We start from the raw sequence: 25152 nt of genomic DNA on the forward strand, positions 1-25152 counted from the left end.
CTTTCCAAAAATCTTTTTATTATGTTTTTGTTTTGTTTTGTTTTGTTAACCTCAAAGGAAAAGGTATGGACTATGAGGAACCATGACCATGAACAACTACTGAAATCAGAAAGCAGCATATACCTGCAGGCATCAGCTTAAGTCCAAACATCTGATTAAATAGCCAGATAATTAATGTTCTCAGTTTTACATGGCCAAACCAACTTGTTAAGAATAAATACCTTTGGATGATTTGTAGCAAAATGTTATAGAGCCTCATTCCCATTTCTGACTCTTCCCTTTCTGCAGGCCCTTCTGCCCTCTAGTCAGTCTCTCTCCCTCCCTGCTTCTCTAGAGTGTATAGAACTTTCCACCTCCAAATATCACTCATGCTACCTGACCTCCCAGGGACACCCTCTTGTTCCCCACCCACCAAGATCCTAGCCAACTCTCAAGAGTGTATCTCACCTCTTTGAAACTTTTTTTTTAGTTTTCTTCTTCCCGTCTCCCTCTGAATGCCCATAGTACATTTTTATCCATGGGATGTGTTTGAGATTTAAGTTACTGTTGTTCTGCATTACTATTTAGTATTGTAGCTGTTGTTTTTATGCTCTAACCTATTCAGACATGTATTTAAGATGGCTAAACAGAGGCCAGCTATGTAATAAGATTAAATAAATTAACTTAAAACCATGAAACAGAGAGAAATCCACTTAGCATACACTATATTAAAAGTGAGAAGAGAGAGGAAGCAGGAAATGAGAAGAGGAAATAGGGAAATGGGAAGACATGCTTAGTGCAATTATTAACAGATGTTTAGAGTATTACAGTCTTTTTTCCTATTTCATGAGATTCGATAACCCTTTATAAACCTGAAGATTTTGTTGTAACTGATACATTGACTCTAATACAAAGACACTGCTTTGTTTAGTGGGCCATGAAAGGAAGAGGGCATCTGGTGGGATCAGTGGGAATTATGACCAGGGTATGTAAGTTTGCATAGAAGCCCAAAGATAACATGTTCAGTCAACAATATTAAATGTGTAGAACTCAAATCATTTGCCCCCAACTGATTCCTGCTTTCTTCAAAGAGAACTTCCAGGTTTCTTAACTGCCTCTTTTGCCCTCTCTCCCAGGTCTGCTTTGTGAACCTGGATGTGAACAAGGATGAGTGCAGCCCAGAGCACCTGCAGCAGGTAACACTGGGGACTCAAGCTCTCCAGGAGCTCATTACAAGGGTGGGCTGCACTGATGGGAGAACCAACATGTCTTCATCTCTAAATGATGCTCACTTTGTAGGGGACTGTTGAATATGATGGTTTCATCACAGCCTATCTCCCTGACCCCTTTCCTTCACCTTCCATGCAGTTTTCCTGCCTTACATTTGTGAAACTTGTTTTCCCAAGAGACAGAGCTACTCTCCACGCAGGCACTTCCTCCTCCCACCATTTCCTTAAAGTGGCTTTTTCTTCTCTCCCCTTCTCCACTCTCAAGCACTGTCTGAGATAGCTTTTCCAAGGTTTTTCCAGCCCTTTCCTCTGGCTCTCAGGGTTGTTGCTTCCTGCTGCTTTTTCATTATCAAATGTTTTATCACCAACCTTGCTTTCCCAGTCCTACACTTCCCTGGGGCTCAAACGTTTCACACTCTACAGCAGCTAAATATTCTAAGATCGTCCAAAGTTGTGAGAATCCTGATGTAAATCTTTGACAACAAACAGGAACTTGAAGGCTCATGCCATCCTTTGTGCTATAGCCTCTGGACACAATGGGAAGAATGATTGGTGTGATGATCATTTCATGCCCAGAGCTGCAGATGGTTTGATCTCACTATTTAATGTAATGCTTTTAATGTATAACAGCATGTCATGTGCAGCTTGATTATCACAGAACAGTAGACCTGCAATTACTCAGGACTCTTGTAATGTTTTTGCTTTTTGACAATGCTTCATCTGAAGCTTTCCAATAAGTTCCAGATATCATTCATCTGTGTAGTACTGGAAGGGTTTTAAAATAAATTGCACATATAATTTCATTTGATGGGATTATGGTTCAGTGTCCATCAAAGAGAGATGCCAAAGCAAGTTGGCATCATAAGAACTGTGTGTTTGGAGATTTATATGAGTGATTTGAGGCAGTTTTCTGCTATGGCTAAGAGTAGATACTTTGGCACTGACTTAGCTACATACACTTGTGTGAGGTCTTAATCTTCTCTGGGCCTCAGACTACATAAGTGTAAAAAAAATGTAATAGTGGTACTTAATCCCTGTTGTGGGAATTAAATGTAGTAAAATGTAACATGTAAAGACTTCAGTTAGCTTATTGCCAAGTACATAGAGCAAAATCAATGTTAGTAATTATTTTATTATTGGTATTATTATTGACTTTATTAGAAAATAAGATGATTATTAATCAATAAGTCTCTTACCCCAGGACTTAAAAGAACACAATTTCTAAACTACTAAGTATACCTGTGGTGTGACAGCAATTGTTAAATGCTAACTTTTGGAAGTTTAGTACTAACAGTTTTTAAAAGTTTTATATTTAAAGACTCTTCTACCAATCTAAACCTTTATGCTTCAATTTCACACAATCTCTTCTAGTAATAATTTAGTAGATTAAGTAACCTATAGTATGAATAGTTATATGAGTATATTATTTTTGTAAGTAAATAGTTTTGGGGAAGTGTTTTGGAAGTGAAAATAAATCATCTAAACTAATGAAGATTCTTACTCTACAGAAATTGGTCAACGTTTCACCAGATCTCCCAAAACTTATCAGCTCCATGAATGTCCAAAAACCAAAAGAAAATGAAATTGTCCTCCTCAGTGGGTTAACATCTGGAAATCTCCAGGCAGATTTTAAAGTTTCACAGGTAAGAAGTATAGGCTCTTGATGAGGTGCTCATTCCCTAGTGATGTTATCAATGATTGGCTCTTGGCAAATATCAGTATGAATCCCAACTAGATGCCTCACATAAACTCTTATAGCATAAAAGTAAGAACGTCTCTGTATTTAATAGTTCATTTGTATTCCTCCGAAATATTGCAACTTAGAGTTTGACAGACCTTTCTTTACATCAACTCAAGTTCATAGTGCTACGTGGCACTTAAACTAGAACAGACACACTAGGCATTGATTGGTTAGCTTGGTTTTCTGAAAATATACTGGGTAGTAAAAAGCAGAATTGTCTTCTGTTACAAGAATAACACCAAAATTCTAATTCATACTATGTGGTCCCAGAATCCCACAGTTTCTTCTTTCTGGATGTTTTTTAGTTCTAGGATGCACCAAACAGCCAAGTAGTAAGTACAAGATAGCAGCCCCCAGGATGCAAAGGGAGTTTCTTGGTCCCAAGGAATGAAATTTCCAAAAGAAAAGAATGTTACTAAAAATAAAGTAAGGATTATTGTTCTCATTCAACACCCTGTTGTCCATTGTTATTAGATAAATCATTATTATACTCTTTATCTGAAGAAAAATAAAAATATACAAATTGTTTAATCAACTTACAGAAAAATACATAAAAGATTTCTAAAGGCACATTGTATAAAAGATTGCTAATTTTCTCAAATAAGATATGTTTATAGTGAAAGCTATAGATTAAGATAATAAGCATTTGTTTTTCTTCAAATTGTCCTTTCTTGGGTTTTAGTTTTGCTGCAAATTTTTAAATAATTTATTCTCCAATATTTCAAATTATCAAAAAATTCAGAGGCCCACCCACTATTTCTTGCTCTACTCCTGATGCTTTGTAAAAATCTACACACAGTCCATTACAACTTGTTAAGCAAGACTAGAACAAAATCCTTGGAGTCAATCTAATAATACATTTCCTTAGTGAGAAAATTAATCGTCTGAAAAGAGAACACAGAAATGGCTCTAAATACCCTCCTTTTATATTAGGCAAAATCATTATGACCAAAAGTAACTTATAAACCTCAGTTTTAAGAGTATTTCTGGACCAAGCCTATTAGTTGGGATTTCTAATTAAACATATCAGAAAATTGACTTAAGCACAGAGAAAATGCATTGTCTCATGTAAATAAAAATCCAGTGGGTAGATTAAATACTAGGGATTTGAACAAAGTCATCAGACATGCGTGTATTCTCTTGTGCCCTCTCTTCTGCTTTCCCTCTGTATACCCCATTATCAGACAAGCTCTTCTCACAAGGAAGCAATATCCTTTGGATTCAAGTTGAGTACGAAAGAGAGAATATCTCTTCCAGGTGGCTCCCAGGAAAAGTCTCATTGTGTCCTATTAGCTGTCATGTGTCATGTGCCCATTTCTCAACTAGTAGGTAAGCAACTTTTAATGGGACAAGGCAGCCAAACTGAGAATATCCCTAAACCAGCAGGTATTGGCAATAGTTGACTAAGATGAGATTTGGCATTGCTGTGCTACCCCAATATAGCTGATCTACTAGTATGAAAACATAGGGACTGCGGTACCTACAAAATAATTTAGGCCTTTGTGAGAGTTGCTCCAATTTGCAAAACTGTCTCCTATCATGAAGATACAAAAAAAGTTTAGTTTTCCTTTGGGCAAAGCCAATTATCGAGCACAGATAGACTATAATTCTACACCAGCTCTTAAAAAACCCAATCACCTTTTGTTTCAGTGGAGTTGTGGTCTGACTCAGTTCTGGCCTCTCTCCCTTATTTTAATAGCTTTGAAGAAAGACTTCCTTACCTGATTAACTTTGCCCAGGGCAATTTTTGCTTTGATAGAAGAGAACAAAAATATGTCATACAACTCGTCTATTTTCCCCTATGTCAAATTTTCTCCTAGGTACTCTGTGTTCCCAAATAGCACTTGAATTTTTTTCAAGCAGTTTATCAGAATAAGCCTAGAAGATGTTCCAAATATTTTGAAGGTCCCCACTCCTAACAGGAGAGATTGAGGGAAGAAGAAAGGTCAGAGTCCATGATTTTCTAATTTCTTTTTCTAATAAAGGCCTTTTTTTTCTATCCACTTTTAGTGTCCTTGGCTGCCAGACATCTGCTTGGTCCAGTGTGCAAGGGGGAACAGACCAAACAGTACCAATTGCATCATCTTTGAAATCAACAAATTTTTGATTGGCCTGGAATTGGTTCAGGAGCGGCAGCTCCACCTGGAAACAAACATCTTGAAGGTGGAGGATGACACCAACTGTTCCCTGTCTTCAATCGAGGAAGACTTTCTCACCGCATCTGAGCACTTGGAGGAGGAGAGTGAGGTGGAAGAATACAGGAACGGTGAGAACTCTCCAATAAAACAAACGTGCATTCTGAAATTAGTCACCCTATCAAGATGTCTACATGCAATTTTAGAAAAGTTTCAGGTCATATCAGTTTGGATGACACATCACAATCTCCACTAACTAAGTTTGGGAGGAAAAGAGGATACGAAAACTGGTGAAGATGCTGACTGAGGCACTTAGATTTAATGGCTAGATGGCTCCATTCTCTCTAAAGATGCCTTAGGGTTCTGATGAAAATGTGTGTGTTTTAACGGGAAATCCTCCTGACTGCCAAGAGATGGAGACTATCACTGGGAGGAAAGTTAACCTCCCTAAGTCTTCCATCAAAGCCACTTACTTGTTGAAGCTGAGTTGGACTGGCCTGAATCCTAACAGTCTCTTTGAAGCTGTGAAACCTGGGGCCAGCTATCTAGTCTTTGTTTAGTCTTCTGAGCCCTTATCTAGACCTTGGGAGTATAGTAGTTCCTGTAGCACTAATATATTTAAAAGTATGATATGAGATTGTCCTGTGCTGTTTAACGAGGGGGGTGCATTCTGGGAAATGCATTGTCAGTCAAGTTCATTGTTGTGCTAACATCAGAGTGCACTTATACAAACTTAGATGTTATAGCCAACTACACACCTACACTGTACCTTATAGTCTATTGTTCCTAGGCTACAAGCCTGTACAGCATGTTACTGTACAAAACAACACAAGATTAAATCAAGAACTAAAGAGAGCAAATGGTGAAGACAGAAGTAAATAACCCAAGAAAGTGCTTAGTACTCATTTACTCACTCTTTCTATTGACTCATTAGTGGAGGTCAGTGAACAATGGACTCCCTCCCTGACTCTTAGCCTTAGGAAGGGATACCCCAGATATTGTTGCTACTAACCCTGGGGCAAATCCTATGCAAACTTCAGAGCACATTTTTGTAACAAGACTCACTATTGAGGTTGCTGTAAACATCCTCTCTCTTCCCTCTTTACTCACTTGGAAGTTATAAATGCAGTTTGGGTCTTACTTTGCCCCTGAAGGATGGTGACTAGTTGTCAGCTCCCAAAAGCCTTCTTCTTCTGCTGTAAGGCTTGCACTTCTTTTCTGCACTGACACCCATTTTGTTGGGCAGCATTCCATAAGGAAGCACAGAAGCCTTTTCAGATTCATTTTTCTTGAAGAAACATTTTTCTTGAAGAAACATTCAAATGCTATTTGGGGATGTGGGGAGGATATGTGATGCTTTAAAGCATTTTTAGAAAATAATTATTTTAGGCTCACGAGAACCTGCTATTCAAAAAGTAATCGTGCTCTTCATTTTCTCTTCACTAGGTTATGAGAATATAAATGTCTCAGCCAATGTTATGGAAAGTAAAAAGTCGAAGGAAATCACTCAGGAGGAATGGGATTACAATAAGGAAAAGTCACTTTGTACTTTGGAAGACAAATGCATTAGCAAATATCACACGTCGTTGATTAACACAGAAACATCTCTGGGAAAAGAAGCAGAAGACACAACTTTGCAGAGTCTAGATCCATCAGCTAAGCTATCAGAGTGGAAAGGTGAAACTGTGGGGAATGAGACAACAGCCACAAATTACTATTATTCAGAAAACTTTAAAGATCAAGTGGAAAAATTGCAGGCACTCTGTATTCCAGGCAATGCTTATTTCTCCAAGGTGGTTAAGAAAGATGGACCTTCTGTCCGTGGCACTGTCATGGAGCATGACCACAAGTTAGACCCAGGAGACCATGAAGATGGAACAAATTCTCTTCTTCCCATACAAGATGGAGAAGCCACAACCGGCGAGTATGCTACAAATTTAGCAGAATCTGTGCTGCAAGATGCATTTATTAGATTATCTCAGTCTCAGCCTACACTACCCCAGGAAACTGCAGTCAGTGTCTCTGTAGGAAGTGCTCTGCTCCCTCGTCGCTGTTCCACAAAAGATATCGTGGTCCCTCAGTCATGGAATGAGCTCCCCAAAATTGTCATTGTTCAGAGTCCCGATGGCAGTAATGCTGCCCCTGAGCCAGACATCTCTACATGGCCTGAGATGGAAGTCTCTTTTGAAAACTCAGGTGTCCCCTCTGGAGAGAATGCCAGCAGACACCCCCAGAGTGCTCTAGAGGTAGCATTAGCTTGTGCAGCCACCGTGATTGGAACTATTTCCAGTCCACAGGCCACAGAAAGACTAAAAATGGAGCAAGAATCCCTTATTTTCAACGATCCACCAGGTGGCAACGACCTATTGCAGACTCAAGCATCCCAAGTACTCAAGGAACCTTCCATCAGCGAATATTCGTTTCCATCTGCTTTGTGCGGCATGACGCAGGTGGCCAGTGCTGTCGCTGTCTGTGGCCTGGCTGAAACAGGAGAGGTGAAGTGCCCTGAAGCTTCAAGTGGACTCTTGCCTGCAGCTGTGTCCTCTGCAGCAATTCCTCCACTTTTTAATTTAGCAACAGGGAGGGGCATGGCGCTGGGAAATGAGGCCATTGCAGAGGCATTGTTCAAAGAGGCCGCTGTGGTTTTAATAAGGCCTAATGCCTACAGCAGCATTGGAGACCTCATGGAATCAATGAACAGAAGAATTATGGAAACTGCTTCCAAGCCTCAGAGCTTGTGCTCAGAAAATGCGCTTGGAAATGAACTGGCACAAGCTCTGTCCAATCTGATTCTGAAGCACTGCATTGATGAAATTCACCAGCAAAATAAAAGAATCGACCCCAAAGGCACGCATTCATCTGAAACTCTGGACATCTTAATGGAAAGTACAAATCAACTGCTCTTCAATGTGATATGCTTCACACTCAAGAAGATGAGCCATATTGTACAGCATGGTGAATGTCCCACTCTCCTTTCTAAGGAGACCATTGGATGGAGGGAAACAGAACTAAGCAACCAGCCACCTGATGAGGCTGCTAGTCAAGCATGGACTAAAGCCACTGAATACTCCAGCAGCCATCCACATATTCCTCCACGTAGCACTAGTCTTGTTATCAATGACCTTGTAGAGGACATGCCTCCAAAGCAAGACAGCAAGGCCTCAGGAAAGCCAGGTCTCTTCCAGAACCCTATGCTGCAATCTGAATTGTCTTGTAGTCCCAGAATGCCTGGTTCTTCAACTGCTAAAATATTCCCCAAGGAAATATATCTGAAAGGAACCATGGGAAAGGATATAATAAACCCTCATCAGACGCTGAGTCACAATGAGAATGAATGCAGAGCCTCTTCAGAGGGAGAAAGGACACGGGCAGCCACCAAGTGCAGCAGCGGTTCCCAGGATGCTGAGGACAGCTTCAGTCCCAACATCCAAGAGAAGTACAATTGTGCCTCACTTCTAAACAATGAAGTTCAAGTTAATCTGTCTTTGTTAGGGAGTGACTTGCTGCTTCCTGCTCAGTCCATGCTGCAGGCAAAACACACAGACGTATACAGCATTACAGACTTTGCCGAAGAATTAGCAGAGACCATTGTCTCCATGGCAACTGAAATTGCAGCAATTTGCCTTGACAACTCAAAGGGAAAACAACCCTGGTTTTGTGCATGGAAAAGAGGGACCGAGTTTCTGGTTACCCCAAACCTAACCTGCCGATCTTTGAAGAGGAGGGAGAGTCAGGCCAGTGGGGCCGCTGTGAGGAAACACAAGCCACCACGGCTCAGTGAGATCAAGAGGAAAACAGATGAGCACCCGGAGCTTAAAGAGAAGCTGATGAACAGGGTTGTGGACGAGTCAATGAACCTTGAGGACACCCAAGATTCTGTCAATGTCTTTGCAAACGAAGTAGCAGCCAAGATCATGAACCTGACAGAGTTTTCCATGGTGGACGGCGTCTGGCAAGCCCAGAGCTTTCCCCGGAATCGGTTACAGAGTGGAGACAGGTGGAACCGGCTGAAGGCCTCCAGCTGTGAAAGCATTGCCGAGGAGGACTCTAACGCCAGGGCCTATGTCAACAGCCTGGGTTTAATGAGCACCCTAAGTCAGCCAGTGAGCAGGGCCAGCTCTGTCTCCAAGCAATCGAGCTGTGAGAGCATCACCGATGAGTTTTCCAGGTTCATGGTGAATCAGATGGAGAATGAAGGAAGAGGATTTGAGTTGCTGCTGGATTACTATGCAGGCAAGAATGCCAGCAGCATTGTGAACTCGGCTATGCAGCAGGTGTGCCGGAAAAATGACCACCTCAGTGTGAGGTCAAACTGTCCCTCTAAGCAGTCCAGCACAGAGAGCATCACCGAGGAGTTCTACAAGTACATGCTGAGGGACATTGAAAGAGAAAACAAAGATAATGCCTTCTCCAGACGAAGCAGCCAGGATTGGACGGCTGGTTTACTGTCACCTTCTCTGCGATCCCCACTGTATTACAGACAGTCATCTATGCCAGATGGCAGATCCCTGGGTGCCAGGCTGACAGTGAATGTGCCACTCAAAGCCAACTCCTTAGATGGCTTTGCTCAAAACAACCAGCGAGATTTCCTGAGCGTGCAGCCAGTCAGCAGTGCTTCCTCAACGGGGCTCTGCAAATCTGATTCTTGCTTGTATCGCAGAGGTGGAACTGACCAGATCACAGCCATGTTAATTCATGAGACATGGGCAAACTCAATCGAGGCCCTCATGCGGAAGAACAAAATTATAGTGGATGATGCCCAGGCTGATGCTGAGCCTGTTTCTGGTGGCCCTCCCTTGCAAGTGGACAAGTGTGCAAACAGGTTAGCTTCTAGCAGAGTGCAAAGTGGACCAATTCTTCTTGTCCAGGAGTCTATTGATTACCAGAGGAAAGACTCTGTTACTGAAAGCCAACATCTCCCAGTGTCCTCTCCAAGCAAAGCTGCTCCTCTTAGTTTCAATTCTAAAAAGGAAACTTCCTTGTGCCATGATGGTATCTCTATAAACCACACCAGGCAATCACTTTGTTCAAGGGAAGTGCCTTTAATTCAGATTGAAACAGATCAGAGAGAAGAGTGTGTTGGTGAACCTGAAGACACCCTTTCCAAGTGTGGCCCCCTGGAAGAAGCAGAGGAGCATTTGAAAGACGACGAAAAAGTCCCAGATGTGGTGAGGGGTAGAGACACTGAGAAGAAAGACTGCCAAAACCACGGGTGAGTGAATGATCTGTGTGACTCCATAAGAGTGCATGGGACTGGAGTTTGCATCTTAATTCATATTTATTCTAAATCTTAGGGATTTTATTGATGCAAGAACTGAATGTCTGAGGCAATAAATGGCTTTCTTGGGTTAAGAAGAACTTATAATAATGGAAATATGGAAGTAATTTTTTTAAATTTTTGAAACAAATGGGATTCATTTACATAATAGAGGAGCTAGGGTATTGTTCTCCCCATTAAAATTAATTGCCCATGGTATGCTACTTTAAAAAATTCACGCATGGCAATTTTCAAGCAAAAGAAAAAATATTCCAATTAATCTACTTGAAAATTTTAAATTTAAATAAACTTCAATATTATAAAATGACATTAAATACTTTGATATCAATTTTTTCTAAGGCCTCTCCTTTCAAGTTTTCCTTTCTTGCCTTGTTCTAAAAATCTCTGCAAGAACACTGTGTCCTGCAAGTGTTGGCCCTTTAGATGCATGGTATAATTATGGCAGCATTAGAGGCAAAACAACTCTAGAGTATTGTTATTTCAATTTCTCTTTCAGAAAATTGTAATGTAGGTGATAATACCTTTGGAATTTGAGGCAAAGTAATTATTTCTCTCAGGCTGCTTAACAAACTGTCAGTTATTTTTACAACTCCCATTTTTCGTAGAAAATTCAGAGGATTCTTAAATATGAGACCATTGTATCATTTATAATTTTTGATCTATAGTTAAAGTTAAACAAAACAGAAGAAAACAAAAACAAAAATTAAGTTCTATCTTATGGAAAACATAAGATGAGAAGTGGCCTGCATAGCTCTTCAGGGACATGTGCCTATTGCACAAAGAAACTGTAATTTTTAAGTGGTTAGTTACAATAAACAAGTTGAACGCAGCCTTCATCACATTTCACCAGCCCTCAGAGGTCCCCAGTACTTTCCCACCCTCACCAGGGAAGCTAAAGGGCTTCACCTTTAGGTGCTGATGCTCCCCATCATTATAAGATGTCATTACAAGGTGTGGGTGGTGTGTGGTTCAGATGCATGTAAATATTTCATTCTCAAAAAAAAAAAAAAATTCATTCTCAATCCCTCAGTGCTAAGAACTTAACTTTCCAATTGGATTAAATCCTGGAAGAAATTGAAGGAAAGAGAGCATGAAAATATACAAGCAAAAGAACACAAATATAAACCAAATGAAGAATAGGCTAAGTTGACCAAGAAGACAAGTTCTTATATATCAGTAATTCTCCAGCTATAGAAAATAGTCATCAAAGTTTTATAGGAGCACCATACTTCACCATAGTATTCACCTTCAGGAAGTATGGTGAATTACAAATGTTTAAAAGTGATCAAAGAGTTAAAGATATGCAAGAGCCAATATGTAATTCTTTAGAATTACTTTAATTTGAGATAGCAGGAAATGGAGAACGCTTGACTTAAAGTCTCCTAAACACAGTGATCATAAACCAGCTAAGATTTTCAGTCAAAGAAGGTAACCTAGTTAAGGAACATTCATGAACTAGTTTAACAAGATTTATGGTTTTAGGTTCAAATCAAATAGTGATTTTCACTACAGTGAAATAAAATTCATTATACAATTTTTACTTGCATGTCACTAATATTGTGCTTAAAACAGCTACAACCTTAAGGCTTTCAGAAATTTTGGAAAAGCATATGATTAAAGCCTCCAACTGATTTAGCTTTGTGTTCCATATAATGACTCACACACATGACCCAAGCACAAATCCTCTTGGCTCATGATGTAGATTTCTGATTTTGTTTTCCAATAATGAAAGGGGAAAAAATGTGGAATCATCAGCCTTAGAAATTCAAGAGATGGGTCTGCTCCCAAAATGTAAGGCCTACTAAATGTTAAATATACACTGAGTTGCCATATTATTATGATCTCTAAACGCATAATAATCTGGCCACTCGGTATATGTGTGTGTGTGTGTGTGTGTGTGTGTGTGTGTGTGTGTGTGTGTGTGTGTATTAGAGGCCCGGTGCATGAATTAGTGCATGGGTGGGGTCCAGCCAGCCTGGCGGCCATGGGGAGGGGACATGGGAGGTTGGCTGACCTGCAGGCTGGTTGAACTCCTGGTCGAGGGGACAATTTGCATATTAGCCTTTCATTATATAGGCTATGCACTGAGTGGCCAGATTATTATGCATTCAGAGATCATAATAATCTGGCCACTCAGTGTGTTTTTATTTTGAGGAGCAATATAATAATAGAACATGAACTCCACTAACTAACCTTTAACCATGTCACCTGGGCAAGTGCCTTCATCTCTCTACTTCAGTTTACTTGCCTATAAATGGGAATATAATAATGTCATAAGAGGATTCTTAAGTGCCTACAACTCAATAAATGTTTGCTTTATGGTTGTTATTGTTGTTTGAATTGGGTATAGGGTTGCCTTAATTCCAGGAGATTATTTTCTCAAATGAATAGTATGAGAATTTTATTAAAAAGGAACTTCCTAGGATTTGAAAGAAAAGAAATTAGTCATATTTAGATCACATTTTCTAATCTAGAATTTGTTATCATGAAATTTGATGTGTCAAAATAGCTAAATACAGAACTCACTTCCCTCTGAATTCTGTTTGGACGTGGGGAGGTGCCATGTCCTGAAGATATTTTTAGGCTGCTCTCTAGGGGACATTTTCATAATTCTTAATAAAATCTCAACATACTGAAATAAAAATCACTTCCATTTTTATTTTATAAAAGAGTAACTAACCACTTCAGAATATATTATGGAAGTCATGTCCAAATAGAAATACTTACATTTTAGGCCACCACATCTGTCCAAATACCTGAATTATCCCTCAATTATAAAGAGTTTAAATAATGTGATGTATCCCAGTTCTTGATTTCTGTAAAAAATATTATTCTATTGTTGGGCAGCAATGAGTGCTTAACTCAGCCACCCTATCTGAGATCATTAAAGAATAAGTATCTAATGTTTGGATAGTTTGAGACCAAAAGTATAAACACCAACTAAGATTCTGAACATCACATGTTGCACTCACTGATATCATCTGACATTTTTAGAAACATATTTTATGTTGTGCATTCATTTATATTAGTTTCAAGAAAAATAGTATTCATCCAACTAATAGTTGATACCCATTAATGTGCACTATCCTTGGAGCTTCAAATGCAGGAGAATATAGAGATTTGGTGCCTGTGCCCATTGCTCTTACACAGCAGTGGGAAAGACAAACAACATACATGAAAAATTTCTTTATAAAGTAAACTAGAGGCCCAGTGCACGAGATTCATGCACGGGGGGGGGGGGGGGGTGTCGCTCAGCCCAGTCTGCACCCTCTCCAATCTGGGATCCCTCTCACAATCCAGGACTGCTGGCTCCCAACTGCTCGCCTGCCTGCCTTCCTGATTGCCCCTAACTGCTTCTGCCTGCCAGCCTGATCAACCCCTAAACACTCCCCTGCCAGCCCGATTGATGCCTAACTGCTCCCCTGCCAGCCTAATTGCCCCTAACAGCCCTCCCCTTCAGGCCTGGTCACCCCTAACTGCCCTCCCCTGCAGGCCTGGGTCCCCCCCAACTGCCCTTCCCTGCAGGCTCGGTCGCCCCCAACTTCCCTCCTCTGCCAGCCTGGTCACCCCTAACTTCCCTCCCCTGCAGGCTTGATCATCCCTAACTGCCCTCCCTTGCAGTCCTGGTCCCTCCCAACTGCCCTCCCCTGCTGGCCATCTTGTGGTGACCATCTTGTGTCCACTTGGGGGCAGCCATCTTTGACCATATGGGGGCAGCCATCTTGTGTGTTGGAGTGACCGTCAAGTTGCATATTACTCTTTTATTAGATAGGATAGAGGCCAGGTGCACAGGTGGGGGCCGGTTGGTTTGCCCTGAAGGGTGTCCCGGATCAGGGTGGGGGTTCTCTTGGGGCATGGAGCGGCCTGGGCGAGGGGCCTTTGGTGGTTTTTAGGCTGGCCACACCCCCTGGTGACCCAAGTGGAGGCCCTAGTATCTGAAATTTATTTATCTTCTATGGTTGAAACTTTGTAGCCTTGTGCGGAGGCCAGGACCAGCCAGAGCAGGCAGGAAGCTTGGCTTCCTCCATTGCTGGGGAAACCCAAGCCTCCTGCTCGCTCAGTGGCCATAGCCATCTTGGTTGGGTTAATTTGCACACTCGCTCCTGATTAGCTGGTGGGCGTTGCTTATAGGCATAGCGGAGGTATGGTCAATTTGCATGATTCTCTTTTATTAGTGTAGATTATTGGAGAGTGTGACAAGACAAAAATAAAGAGTAGAGTGATAGAAAATAACTAATTGTCAAAATGGCTGCTGGCATTTGAGATGAGACCTAAAAGGTAGATAAGGGCAAGCCATATAAAGTCACACTTGAATTTCAAGCTAGCTTGAAAACTTCTCCCACTATGAATCAATTATAAATTCTGGATTAATATAATAAACCTCCTTTTAAATACAAGACTGAACTTAACATTATTGTTAATAACTAGTGGCCCACTGCACGAATTTGTGCATGGGGCGGAGGGAGTCCCTCAGCCTAGCCTGCACCCTCTCTAATCCGGGACCCCTTGGAGGATGTCTGACTGCCGGTTTAGGCCCAATCCCACATCGGGCCTAAACCGGCAGTTGGACATCCCTCTCACAATCTGAGACCGCTGGCTCCTAACCTCTCACCTTCCTTCCTGCCTGCCTGATCATCCCTGCCTCTGCCTGCCTGCCTGATTGCCCCTAACCCCTCTGCCTGCCTTCCTGATCTCCCCTAACCTCTCTGCCTGCCTGATCGCCCCTAACTGCCCTCCCCTGCCAGCCTGATCTCGCCCAGTCTCTGTCTCTCTTTGTTCTTCTCAGCAGTCCTCCAGGCCTCCCTACCTCCTAGTCTCCCTCTTCCTCTTTGCCGTCTGGGAGGGGGCGGGGCCAGTGGGGGCTGCTCCACCCTCTGCCTGCCCTCCCTTCCATCCAGGCCTCCTCAGGCCCTGTCTGTTTTGTTTCCTCATTCTAAGAGAGCCTCCGAGAGCAAGCTGGGAGGGAGGGAAAGAAAGGGAGAAAAGGCTGTGAGCTGGTGGGCGCTGTGTGTCTATGCGTGTGTGCGGTTGTGAGTTAGTGTGAGTGCCGGCCCTGCCTCCCCCATCCCCGTCTCCACTGGCAAAAGTCTCCACCCACCAGAGCCTGCTGCATGCGCAGCCTGTGCGTTAGGTCGAGCCTCTGGTCGTTGTGGATGAGATGGACCCAGAATTTTTATATATTAGGAGGATCATCATCTCAGGGGCAGAAAATGAAAGGATCTGGAAACAAAAATGGCGAGTTAAAGCTGATTCTGCACCTGCTCCTGAAGCATTTGTCAGTTTCAGTAATATACGAGTTTATATTCTAAAGGCTAAAAGAAAGTGGGAAATTATACTGTGGTTCCAGCAAATGGTGAATGGTTAAGACTTAGAACTGACACCAGCCTTCATATTTTGAAATTATCTCCAATAAAAATTTAGGAAGAAGAATCATCCACATGCAAAGGGAGCTGATTTTTAAAAAAAAAATCTGTATTTCAGGGTTAAGGCTCTGGTTAGAGGGGGAAAAAAATCCCCTAAGAATTTATAACCACAGCTTGTCCTAATGCATGTTTAGAGGTCTAATTTGTACCATGTAGGCAGTCCAGAGATCCCCCAAGCTGGTAACTTACCTTAAAGCAATCTCAGGTTAATAGCACTACATATAAAGCCTTATCAAAGGCAAAAATAAATCTCTGGAGATTGAAGCCCAAGTTTCAAAGGATTCCAGCAGAGAAAGCCCCATCAAATATTGGGGTGGGTAATTTTCCCAGCATGGTCCACCTACCACTTGCATTAGAATCACCAGGGGTGGTTGTTTATAATACAGCTTTCCAGGCCTCTCTGCAGAAACACTGAATCATAACTCTGGGGAGGATGCTCTGGGTATCTCTGTTTCAAATACCACTGCCCCTAAATAATTCTTATATATGCACACCAAGGTGCTTACAGGTGTTTTTGAAATGAATGGAGGGAGTTCAAAGGAAGAGAACAGATTAAGAAATGGGAAAGGCTGATGGGGAGTTATCCTGAAAAGACAAATATGGGACCTAGGGCACCAGCAGAAGTATTGACCTTAAAGAAAGACCACACCTGTGTGGAAGAACATCCTGCTCAGTATGGCAGAGATTCATGCTCAACAGCAGCCAGCGAGGTCCTGTGAAAAGTTCAGTCTTATGCTCCCTCTCGTGGTAATAATATCCCACCATCTATACAGTGACAGCCTTGATGCCAGCGACATACCAGAGGTTGAAGTCCCGACAGAAGGCAGAGCCCCGGATGAGGTTCCCAACCCTCCCATCAGCAGTGGGGAGAGCACAGACAGCTGGTCTCAGCTTGCCAACGAGGAGGACAACCCAGACGACACAAGTAGCTTTCTGCAGTTCAGTGAGCGATCCATGAGGTACCTGCTCTTCACTTGACTTCCCAGGGGAACAGGTCTCACACATATTTCAGAACTGAATTTTAAATAGTTCTCTGCAAAGGGTCCCAATAGAGAGTGCAAAAACAGAAAGTTCCCACTGGGTCCGGTTGCCTGCCTGTCATGATTTGTGCTGAGAGTTATCTTAATATGCAATTATGGCTTTAATTACCTTGGCCAAGGTTAATAATAAGCTGTGTTTCTGTTTCTGCAAGCCCAAGCTAATGTATTCAGTGATGACAACTGTGAATCCTATCTAATAAAGAGGGAATATGCAAATTGACCATCATACCATCACAATGATGGTGGTGCCCATAGCCACAAGATGGCAACGCCCAGTCCCCTCAGCCCTGCCAGAGTCCCAAAGTCCTTTCAGCCCAGCAGGGAGGGCAGGGGAGGGCAGCAGGTGCACAGTGCAGTCAGACCTGCCGTCAACTCCCAAGCTGCTCAGGGCTGGCCTGAGGTGCAGGCAAGCCTCAGATGGTGGCTGCCCAGCTGACACCTGAGATGCAGGCAAGCCTCAGATGGCTGCTGCCCAGCCGCCCAGGGTCACCCGAGGCTCAAGTAACCAGGGACGGCGTAGGCTTGCACTGCCGGCAGTGACAGCAGCAGAGGTGTGATGGGGGTGTCACCTTCCCCTGATTGCCAGGTTGCCTTCTGCCCCTGAGGGCTCCCGGACTGTGAGAGGGAACAGGCTGGGCTGAGGGACACCCCTCCAGTGCATGAATTTTCATGTACTGGGCCTCTAGTTTCTTAATAAGAGCTGCTATTACACCTGGTATGTTTGATACTTTCTTTCTGGTTCATTTGTATTTCAGATACAACCCAGGCTGGGTTTACATGAGGCAAGTGTTTCCCCACTGTTGTGTTGTTTGCTCCTCCGCTTTCTCTGCCCTGCCCTCTATTGTTGCTCTGGAAAAACTAGAGAGGATCTAATAAGAGGTCAGATTTTATTAGACCCCAGCCAGTTAGCAGATATAAACTAAAAACTATCCCTCTATGAGATAAAAAATGAAAAGAATCTCCATGTTTCAGCCTGAAGTCTTGTTTGATACTGGAGACTGTCCAGAGTCCAGTTGATATGGGGATTCAGATACATCTGGGTGTCTTGATCCTTGAAAGTTTTATTTTTGGTAGTTCAGTCTACCAGACTTAGGAAAATTTCCAGATATTGAGCAACTTGTTCAAAATTCAAAAAACAAAGTAGAGATAAAACGGAGAGAGAGAGAGAGAGAGAGAGAGAGAGAGAGAGAGAGAGAGAGAGAGAATTTGATCTTTGGATGTAGCAGATGTTGATAGGGTTAATTACCTTCAGTGCAAGGTCTGAGTCATCAGATTTCAATCAGTGAATATATTCAGTACCCCAGGCAAAACCCAAGATAGGAATTTGAAATGGAGGGAGTCTAGTTGGTTACTCATGGTGCTCCCAGGGAAGTCTGTCCCTTTACAACATGCCAGCTCTCACCCTTTGGAAACCTTACTTGGAAGAGATGACATTGGAAAATAGAAAAGGTGTGAGGAAACTTAGTGGGTTCGGTGAAATCGGATTCATTCCCCTTTGAAAGTACAGACAGAACCTAAAAATTAGCTCAACTCCACTGTTTCAGTAAATAAGTTTCAGGCTAGTAACTTGACCATATGTTGATTGTGCAACCTATGTCAATGATGTAATACATGGTCCCTCCTCCGTGATGCATAAGGTAGCAGATGTTGCTGCTTCTCAAAGATTTTAAGATAAAGAATCTATAAAACTTGGGATTCTTCAACTTCGTACGTGTGCATTCTGCAGTTCCCCAAAATAAAATAAAAAATGAGCCAGGTATACATCCTGTGGAATGTCCCTCAGAAAAATCCCCTGAATATGTGCCCACTGTCAAAAGCAGGCAGATCAGCATTCCAGTAACTCCCCCAAACTGCATTCTCGGAAGTATATTAGTTTCTATGGGTCTTTTGCTAATAGATAAATATCTTCACTATAACTAGAATGAGGAAGAAAAAAGTCATGCTGATTGTCACCTACTAAGTATGATCTACCCCATGCAACACCACTGCAGACATTAGAAAACATCTATGGTGGTTGGCTTGAGCCAAAAATGTCTTTTTTTATGTGTCCCCTAATTTGGTCCGAAATAAATATCAATTTAGGAGTCCTGGAGACACAAAGCAATATTCTTCTGAACACTAAAGGGAGGACCCGTGAGAATGGTAGATGATCGGTGTCAGAGGTGTGGCCAGGTGGTGGAGACAGGCATTAATATGTAAACTTTTGCTTTGTCAGCAATGGCAACAGTAGTGCCACTAGCAGTCTTGGCATTATGGACCTGGACATTTATCAGGAAAGCATGCCATCTTCTCCCATGATTAAGTAAGTAGCCACGGAGGTGCAATGATGGTGAGACTGCCACTCCAATTCCATCTGGCAATCCATTGTGATCATTCAGATCGTGCCCAACCACCGACTTCATGATGTCTGTACTGCCGTGGTTCCCAGGCATGTGTGGTTCCATGTCACTGGAGCAAGAACTCAAGCCTAGAATAGCCCTAGCCTACCATCACCTCCTTTCTAGATTTCAAATCTGTCCTCTATGATATAATCATTTCAAATCAAGCTCATCCATTCAATTAGAAGTATATGTCATTTTACCTAACTGGACACCGAGAAGCAAAAATTCCATTTAAATTGTACCATGCCAACCAACATGTGATGCCAACCAAGTGTGATGGCTTTTCCTTTACTTGTAGACACCTGGGATTGTCAGTACTAAATGCTTTGCCTAACACCAAATGGTGCCATATTGAAGATGTGTCATTCCCACATAGTAACTCTGCCCCCTACACCATAGGACCTTCTAAAACAGCAAGGGGGAAAAGCACTAAGAGAATATAAGGAGAGCAACATGAGATCAGAACTACATCCTGAATTGTGATTCTTCTGGAAAATTAAATAAGTTACAATCTACTTTTTATCATGATGACTTAGCTTGTTATTTGAATATTTCTGAAATTTCCAAAAAATGTAAGTAAAGTATAGGGAAAAAATTGCTCTCTGAGCTATTTTCTCAACTACTCCATAAAGCTAAATCATTTTTGCTTTACTATCTAATCAAGTATCCTGCCTGTGGGAGTACTCCTTAGTGACTGAAAGTGGCAATGCATTCTCTCTTGTTCCCCCAGGCAATGATTCATGAGGAGAGATGAACATCCATATTAACTTGGGTTTGTTTTCTAAAAGGAGAACCAAAAAACAAAACAAATAAAAGTAACTATTTGAGGACAAATTTACTTTCCTCTTTCAGGAAATATTTGTTTAGCTACCTTTCCTATCTTTCTCTGTGGCATGAGCCTACAATCCCACAGACTGTATGAATTCAGGGTAAAACCAATCCTACCACCACCCATAGGAGCATCATTCAGCTCTGTAAGAGCAGAAGCTGTACCTACCATCTGTCATTTCACTTCACGTCACTCACATAGAGATCTAACAGAAATCTAGACCCTGAGGAAATTGACCATCCTTCTATGTAATTATTAGGTGTGAATGTAAGAACAACAAAGATCTCTCAACTTTAGCAATAACATAAAATGTAAGAGGGAATCTTCTCTCATAAAAAGAAAACTTATTTAAGACAGGAAAAAATGTAGGACAATCATGGGCTTCCCAAAAATGGTTAATTCCTTTTAACTATTGGGCCATATGTTCTCATTTTGGGAGAATTATATTCAGTGCTTCCTAATAACATAAGTACTCACTATACAAAAACACCTCAAATATTTAATATGTCTGTAATGAAATACTCACTTCAGTCATGAATCTCTAATTCTAAACCACCTCCAGCTTACTACACTCTCCTGATAAAAAGGAAAAGTGTCAACTAATTGAGATATTTTGTACAATTTAAGTCCTACAGTTCATTGATTGTCTTTTTCCTTATTTTGGATTTAAAAACTATAACCATGTAGAAAAAATATTTTCCTAGACTAAAATGCAAATTTATGTTGGTATCATAGTGTAGAAAAATAAATCATTGTGTCAAGATAGAGGCATGTATGCTTTAAATGACAGGTAAAATAAAGAAGACAGATAAATCCTCCAATCAGAACTAGTTAATATCATCTCTCCTGGACTGTTTGAGTCTCTGAAGGTTAATGGAGGATGCCTCTCTCAGAGTCTCCCAGACTAATTTTCCCCACCAGAACCATGCAGTTTCTCTGGCCTTTTCATTTTTTAGGGGCAGGGTATTTATTGAAGACTCAATAGACCTACATAACAGCCACAGTTAGTACTTTTCTAGCATCACTTCAGTCTATGAAAATGATAAACATAGAATAAAACTTCAGAAGCTTTTAGATCAGTAAAACCCATCGCCTCATCTTCCATGCACAGCTTACTCTTCCTAACCATTACCAATCATATACTGTTGTTTTCTCCCAAAGTGAATTAATAGAAGAAAAGGAGATTCTTAAAGGACAGTCAGAAAGCAGAGAGGGTAAGCCACGCTCCCATAATTTTGAACACACAATTGGCCCGTGATCTCCCTGTGGAAAATGAAATGAGGCTGTGTGGTTGTCTGTGTTCAGAATGTGCCTCTGGAGCACCTGTGGGAGCCGCCAGCCGCCAGGGGAGCATGCTGGTGATCAACTTCGACCTGGAGCCAGAGTGTCCTGATGCTGAGCTTCGCGCCATTCTGCAGTGGATCGCTGCCTCTGAGCTCGGGATCCCGACCATCTACTTTAAGAAATCTCAGGAAAACAGGATTGAAAAGGTATCGTGTTCTGTGTGTGGATATCAATGAAGCTTAGTCCCTATTTGTGTGAATTTTGACTTGTTTTAGATAAATTAACTTAGCTAACATATCTCCCTTATGGTATTTCCAACTTTATCCTCCTGCCTTGTGAAAATACAGACATAGGCTAAAGGGGCAGAGGAGATCATGATTAAACACTGAAGCAGCTTATGTTTTCCACCATTGACCTTGGAGTTGGGGAGCATTTAAAGCCAGCTTGATGCCGAAACCGGTTTGGCTCAGTGGATAGAGCGTTGGCCTGCGGACTGAAGGGTCCCGGGTTCGATTCCGGTCAAGGGCATGTACCTTGGTTGTGGGCACATCCCCAGTAGGGGTTGTGCAAGATGCAGCTGATCGATGTTTCTCTATCATCGATGTTTCTAGCTCTCTATCCCTCTCTCTTCCTCTCTGTGAAAAATCAATAAAATATATTAAAATAAATAAATAAATAAAGCCAGCTTGAAACTAATTCCAGCCATATTTCAACTCAAAAGCTAAATTCCAAACATTCTGGGTGCCCAGTGTACGGTGACTCCTCTCTGATAAATGATTTATTCATTTTCAAACTTTCATTTTGTTTTGTACATTTATTAAAATGCTAACTCTAACTAAATGTTATACATTCAAACTTGGACTGTGTGGCTAAGTAGTTAGAGCACTAGCCTGTATACCAAATGGTCATGGGTTTAATTCTTTGTCAAGGTCATGTGCCTGGGTTGCAGGTTCGATCCCCTGCCCAGGCACATGGGGGAAGCAATCAGTCAATGTGTCTCTCTCACATCAATGTTTCTCTTTCTCACTCTCTTCCTCCTTCCCTTCCATTCTCTCTAAAAAAAAAAAAATGAAAAAAATATCCTTGGGTGAGGATTAACAAAAAAACAACAGTCGTACATTCAAAATATTCATTAAACATGCATTGAGCACTGTTTTAGGTTCTAAGGATACAGAAAACAAAGAGACAAAATGTCCTGCCCTCTTGGGGTTTCCATTCTAGTTCCAGAAGGACCCAAGGTAGGAAGGACAAGAGAGGCTCAAGTTGTAAAGACCAACCTTGAACTATGAAGGAAAATTATTCTATACAACGGAGACGAGAAACACACTGAAATAGTAAATTTTACACCGTGTGTCAAATGTACTGAATCACCTAGGACATTTATTTACAATTCACATTTCTAGGCTCCTTCTAAGAGTGGGGCCCAAAAATATACATTTTTAATGACTTCCCGCAGTGATTCCCATGACCACTAGAGTTTGAGACCATCTTTCATAGGAAATACCCTGAAGGAGAGGCTGAATTTGAGGTGGTTTTTAAGTATGCTAACTTCCAAGGCAGAGATTGCTGAGAACCTTGACACCTGATGATCTAAAACAGTTTGTAAATGTAATTCACAATGACTTTGACATCAGTTCAACTGAATCCACTTTATTTAAGACAGAAAAAAGAATCATGAAAGCTGGTGGTTAAAAAAAATAACACCAACTGACTAATTGTTTTGCTTTTTGGATCCAAAGCATCATTGATGGTTTGCTCTTTTTCTTCTGTTTAAAGGCAATGAGGCCCTGTGAGCTGGAGTGAGTTAATGACCAGCCTCACAGTAAACCAAGTGCCTTTCTCATTACTAAGCCTACTTTGAGATTATTTTCTTTTCTTGGAAGCAGTGCATAGAACAGAGGAAAGGGAGGAAACAGATATATGCTTACCTTCCTAGGAAAGTAGGGGTCAGAAAAGGAGGAGCCTCAACTCTAATTGCTTATTTCATTTTACATACAAAGTGGGGGAAGGAGAATAACAGAGAAAATGTTGATGATAGTGACTGACTTCTCAATATCATCAACCTTAAAGTCTCAGTTTTGAAGAAGTGCATAGCAAAGGAAGGGAAACCAAGGAAGAATTAGATACAGCCTTAGTCAGCTTGGGCTGCTTTAAAATACCATAGACTGAGTGGCTTAGACAACAGACTTTATTTCTCACAGTTTGGAGGCTGGGAAGTCCAAGTTCAAGGTACCAGCAGATTCAGTTGCTGGGGAGGACCCTCTTCCTAGCTATGTCCTCACACAGCAGAGAGAGAAGGCTCTGGTGTTTCTTCCTCATCTTATAAGGGCATGAATCCTACCAGGGGAGTCCCATCCTCCTAAGACCTTATCTAAACCTATTTATGTCCCTGAGGCTCCACCTCCCAATACTATCACACTGGGGGGTTAGGGTTTCAACACATGGATACATTCAGTCCATAATAGATAATGTCTCTTGGCTTATAAATGTAAAAAGTGTTTTTGAACTGAATCCTTTAGTCATGGTTCTCAAACTCAGTGTGTGATAGAATCACCTGGGGAGCTTGTAGAGGCATTGGGGTTTTCCAAAAGGTCCCAGATGGTCCCTGAGTGTGCAGTCAAGGCTGAGAACCACGGCTATACAGGCCATAATTGCAGGAGCATGGTGAAGACCAGCTCACTTGTGCTTAATGAAATGGAATTCTGACTTAGAGCCAAAGAAGGTAGCTGCTTTCAGAAGTCTATGTTGAATGTTTCCAAAGAAGCAACCTGACACCATTTGCAACAGCTCCCATAGATTCCACCATGTGATTTGGTAAACATTCTAATTTAGTAAAGCACCGGAGAATATAAAAACCACCTGCCATGTGATACTTTTCTTCAACTGCGTCTACCAATGATATACCATCACAGGATGTAAATTCTTCTAGTTTCCTAAGACAACACATTTGCTCAAGAAATGCCAGCTATGACATAAATGAAGGGAATCTAATTATTAATGATTCTGAAATGGCAGGAAAAGAACAATTTTGACTTTTATTTTTTTCAATTAATTGGAAAGAAAATCCCAGATCCTTGACCTATGAAAACTGATTATGAAGTTACCAAGGCAATAACATTGACAGGCACAATAAAATATCTAGGACCAGCTGCTACTTTTAAAAGGCTATAGTAATGAGCTGGAAATGCTTCTTCACCAAAACAGCTTCATTTTTAGCTAGAAGTTTTGTAAGTGAAGGAAGAAAAGAAAGTATAAGACCTTCCTGCTCATCAACCCTGCAGATGTTTCAAGGTCTCGATGTCTGGAATTAAGTCATCACTGCCTCCCAGCAGGATATATTTAGTGGGACCAAATCCTTTTTAAAAGCTGTATTATTGAAATATTGGCCTAGATTTAGAAATCATGAGACAGATTCTAGCCTGTGACTATTCTACAGATTACTGGCACAGTGGCCTTGCTAGTGGAGCATTTTGACAACTTTGGGTCAGTCAGCATCATCCTGTGGTCATCACCACATGGAGAGACCCTCCTTTAGCAGGTCCCAAATAGATGGCAAGAAGCTGACATTTGGCTTCTAGAAAGGTCTGTGGCAGAGAGCCTTCTGGGAAAGGTTTAACAGTGAAGAAAGGTCCAGGGTATCCACCCCCACAATGCTAGCTCTCAGTCGCTGAATGATAGGAGGCATGCATCATGACCAGCTTTTATTTTGCTCCTTGCCCACTACTTTTGCCTCACTCTAGGCTCTGTTCAGCCTTTGCCTAGATCCATGGCCTCCAATCGTTTTCTATACGTATCCGATCAATATTAAACTATTGAGTAAGCAGCCCCAAGAT

General features: G+C 41.6%; 1 protein-coding gene across 1 annotated transcript in view; it reads left to right on the top strand.

Annotated features, from left to right (window-relative positions):
• The window catches only part of SPHKAP (SPHK1 interactor, AKAP domain containing), an 83151-nt gene that overhangs the window by 54835 nt on the left and 3164 nt on the right, over window positions 1-25152 (top strand). The window contains exons 4-12 of the mRNA XM_054723361.1: window positions 1116-1175; window positions 2717-2851; window positions 4960-5215; window positions 6531-10296; window positions 16559-16744; window positions 17581-17607; window positions 19041-19127; window positions 21197-21249; window positions 21341-21525. Of these exons, the coding sequence (XP_054579336.1) occupies window positions 1116-1175; window positions 2717-2851; window positions 4960-5215; window positions 6531-10296; window positions 16559-16744; window positions 17581-17607; window positions 19041-19127; window positions 21197-21249; window positions 21341-21525 (4755 nt within the window). The remainder of the gene's footprint in view (window positions 1-1115; window positions 1176-2716; window positions 2852-4959; window positions 5216-6530; window positions 10297-16558; window positions 16745-17580; window positions 17608-19040; window positions 19128-21196; window positions 21250-21340; window positions 21526-25152) is intronic.

The sequence above is a fragment of the Eptesicus fuscus genome, chromosome 11, assembly GCF_027574615.1.
Source record: "Eptesicus fuscus isolate TK198812 chromosome 11, DD_ASM_mEF_20220401, whole genome shotgun sequence".
NCBI lineage: Eukaryota > Metazoa > Chordata > Mammalia > Chiroptera > Vespertilionidae > Eptesicus > Eptesicus fuscus.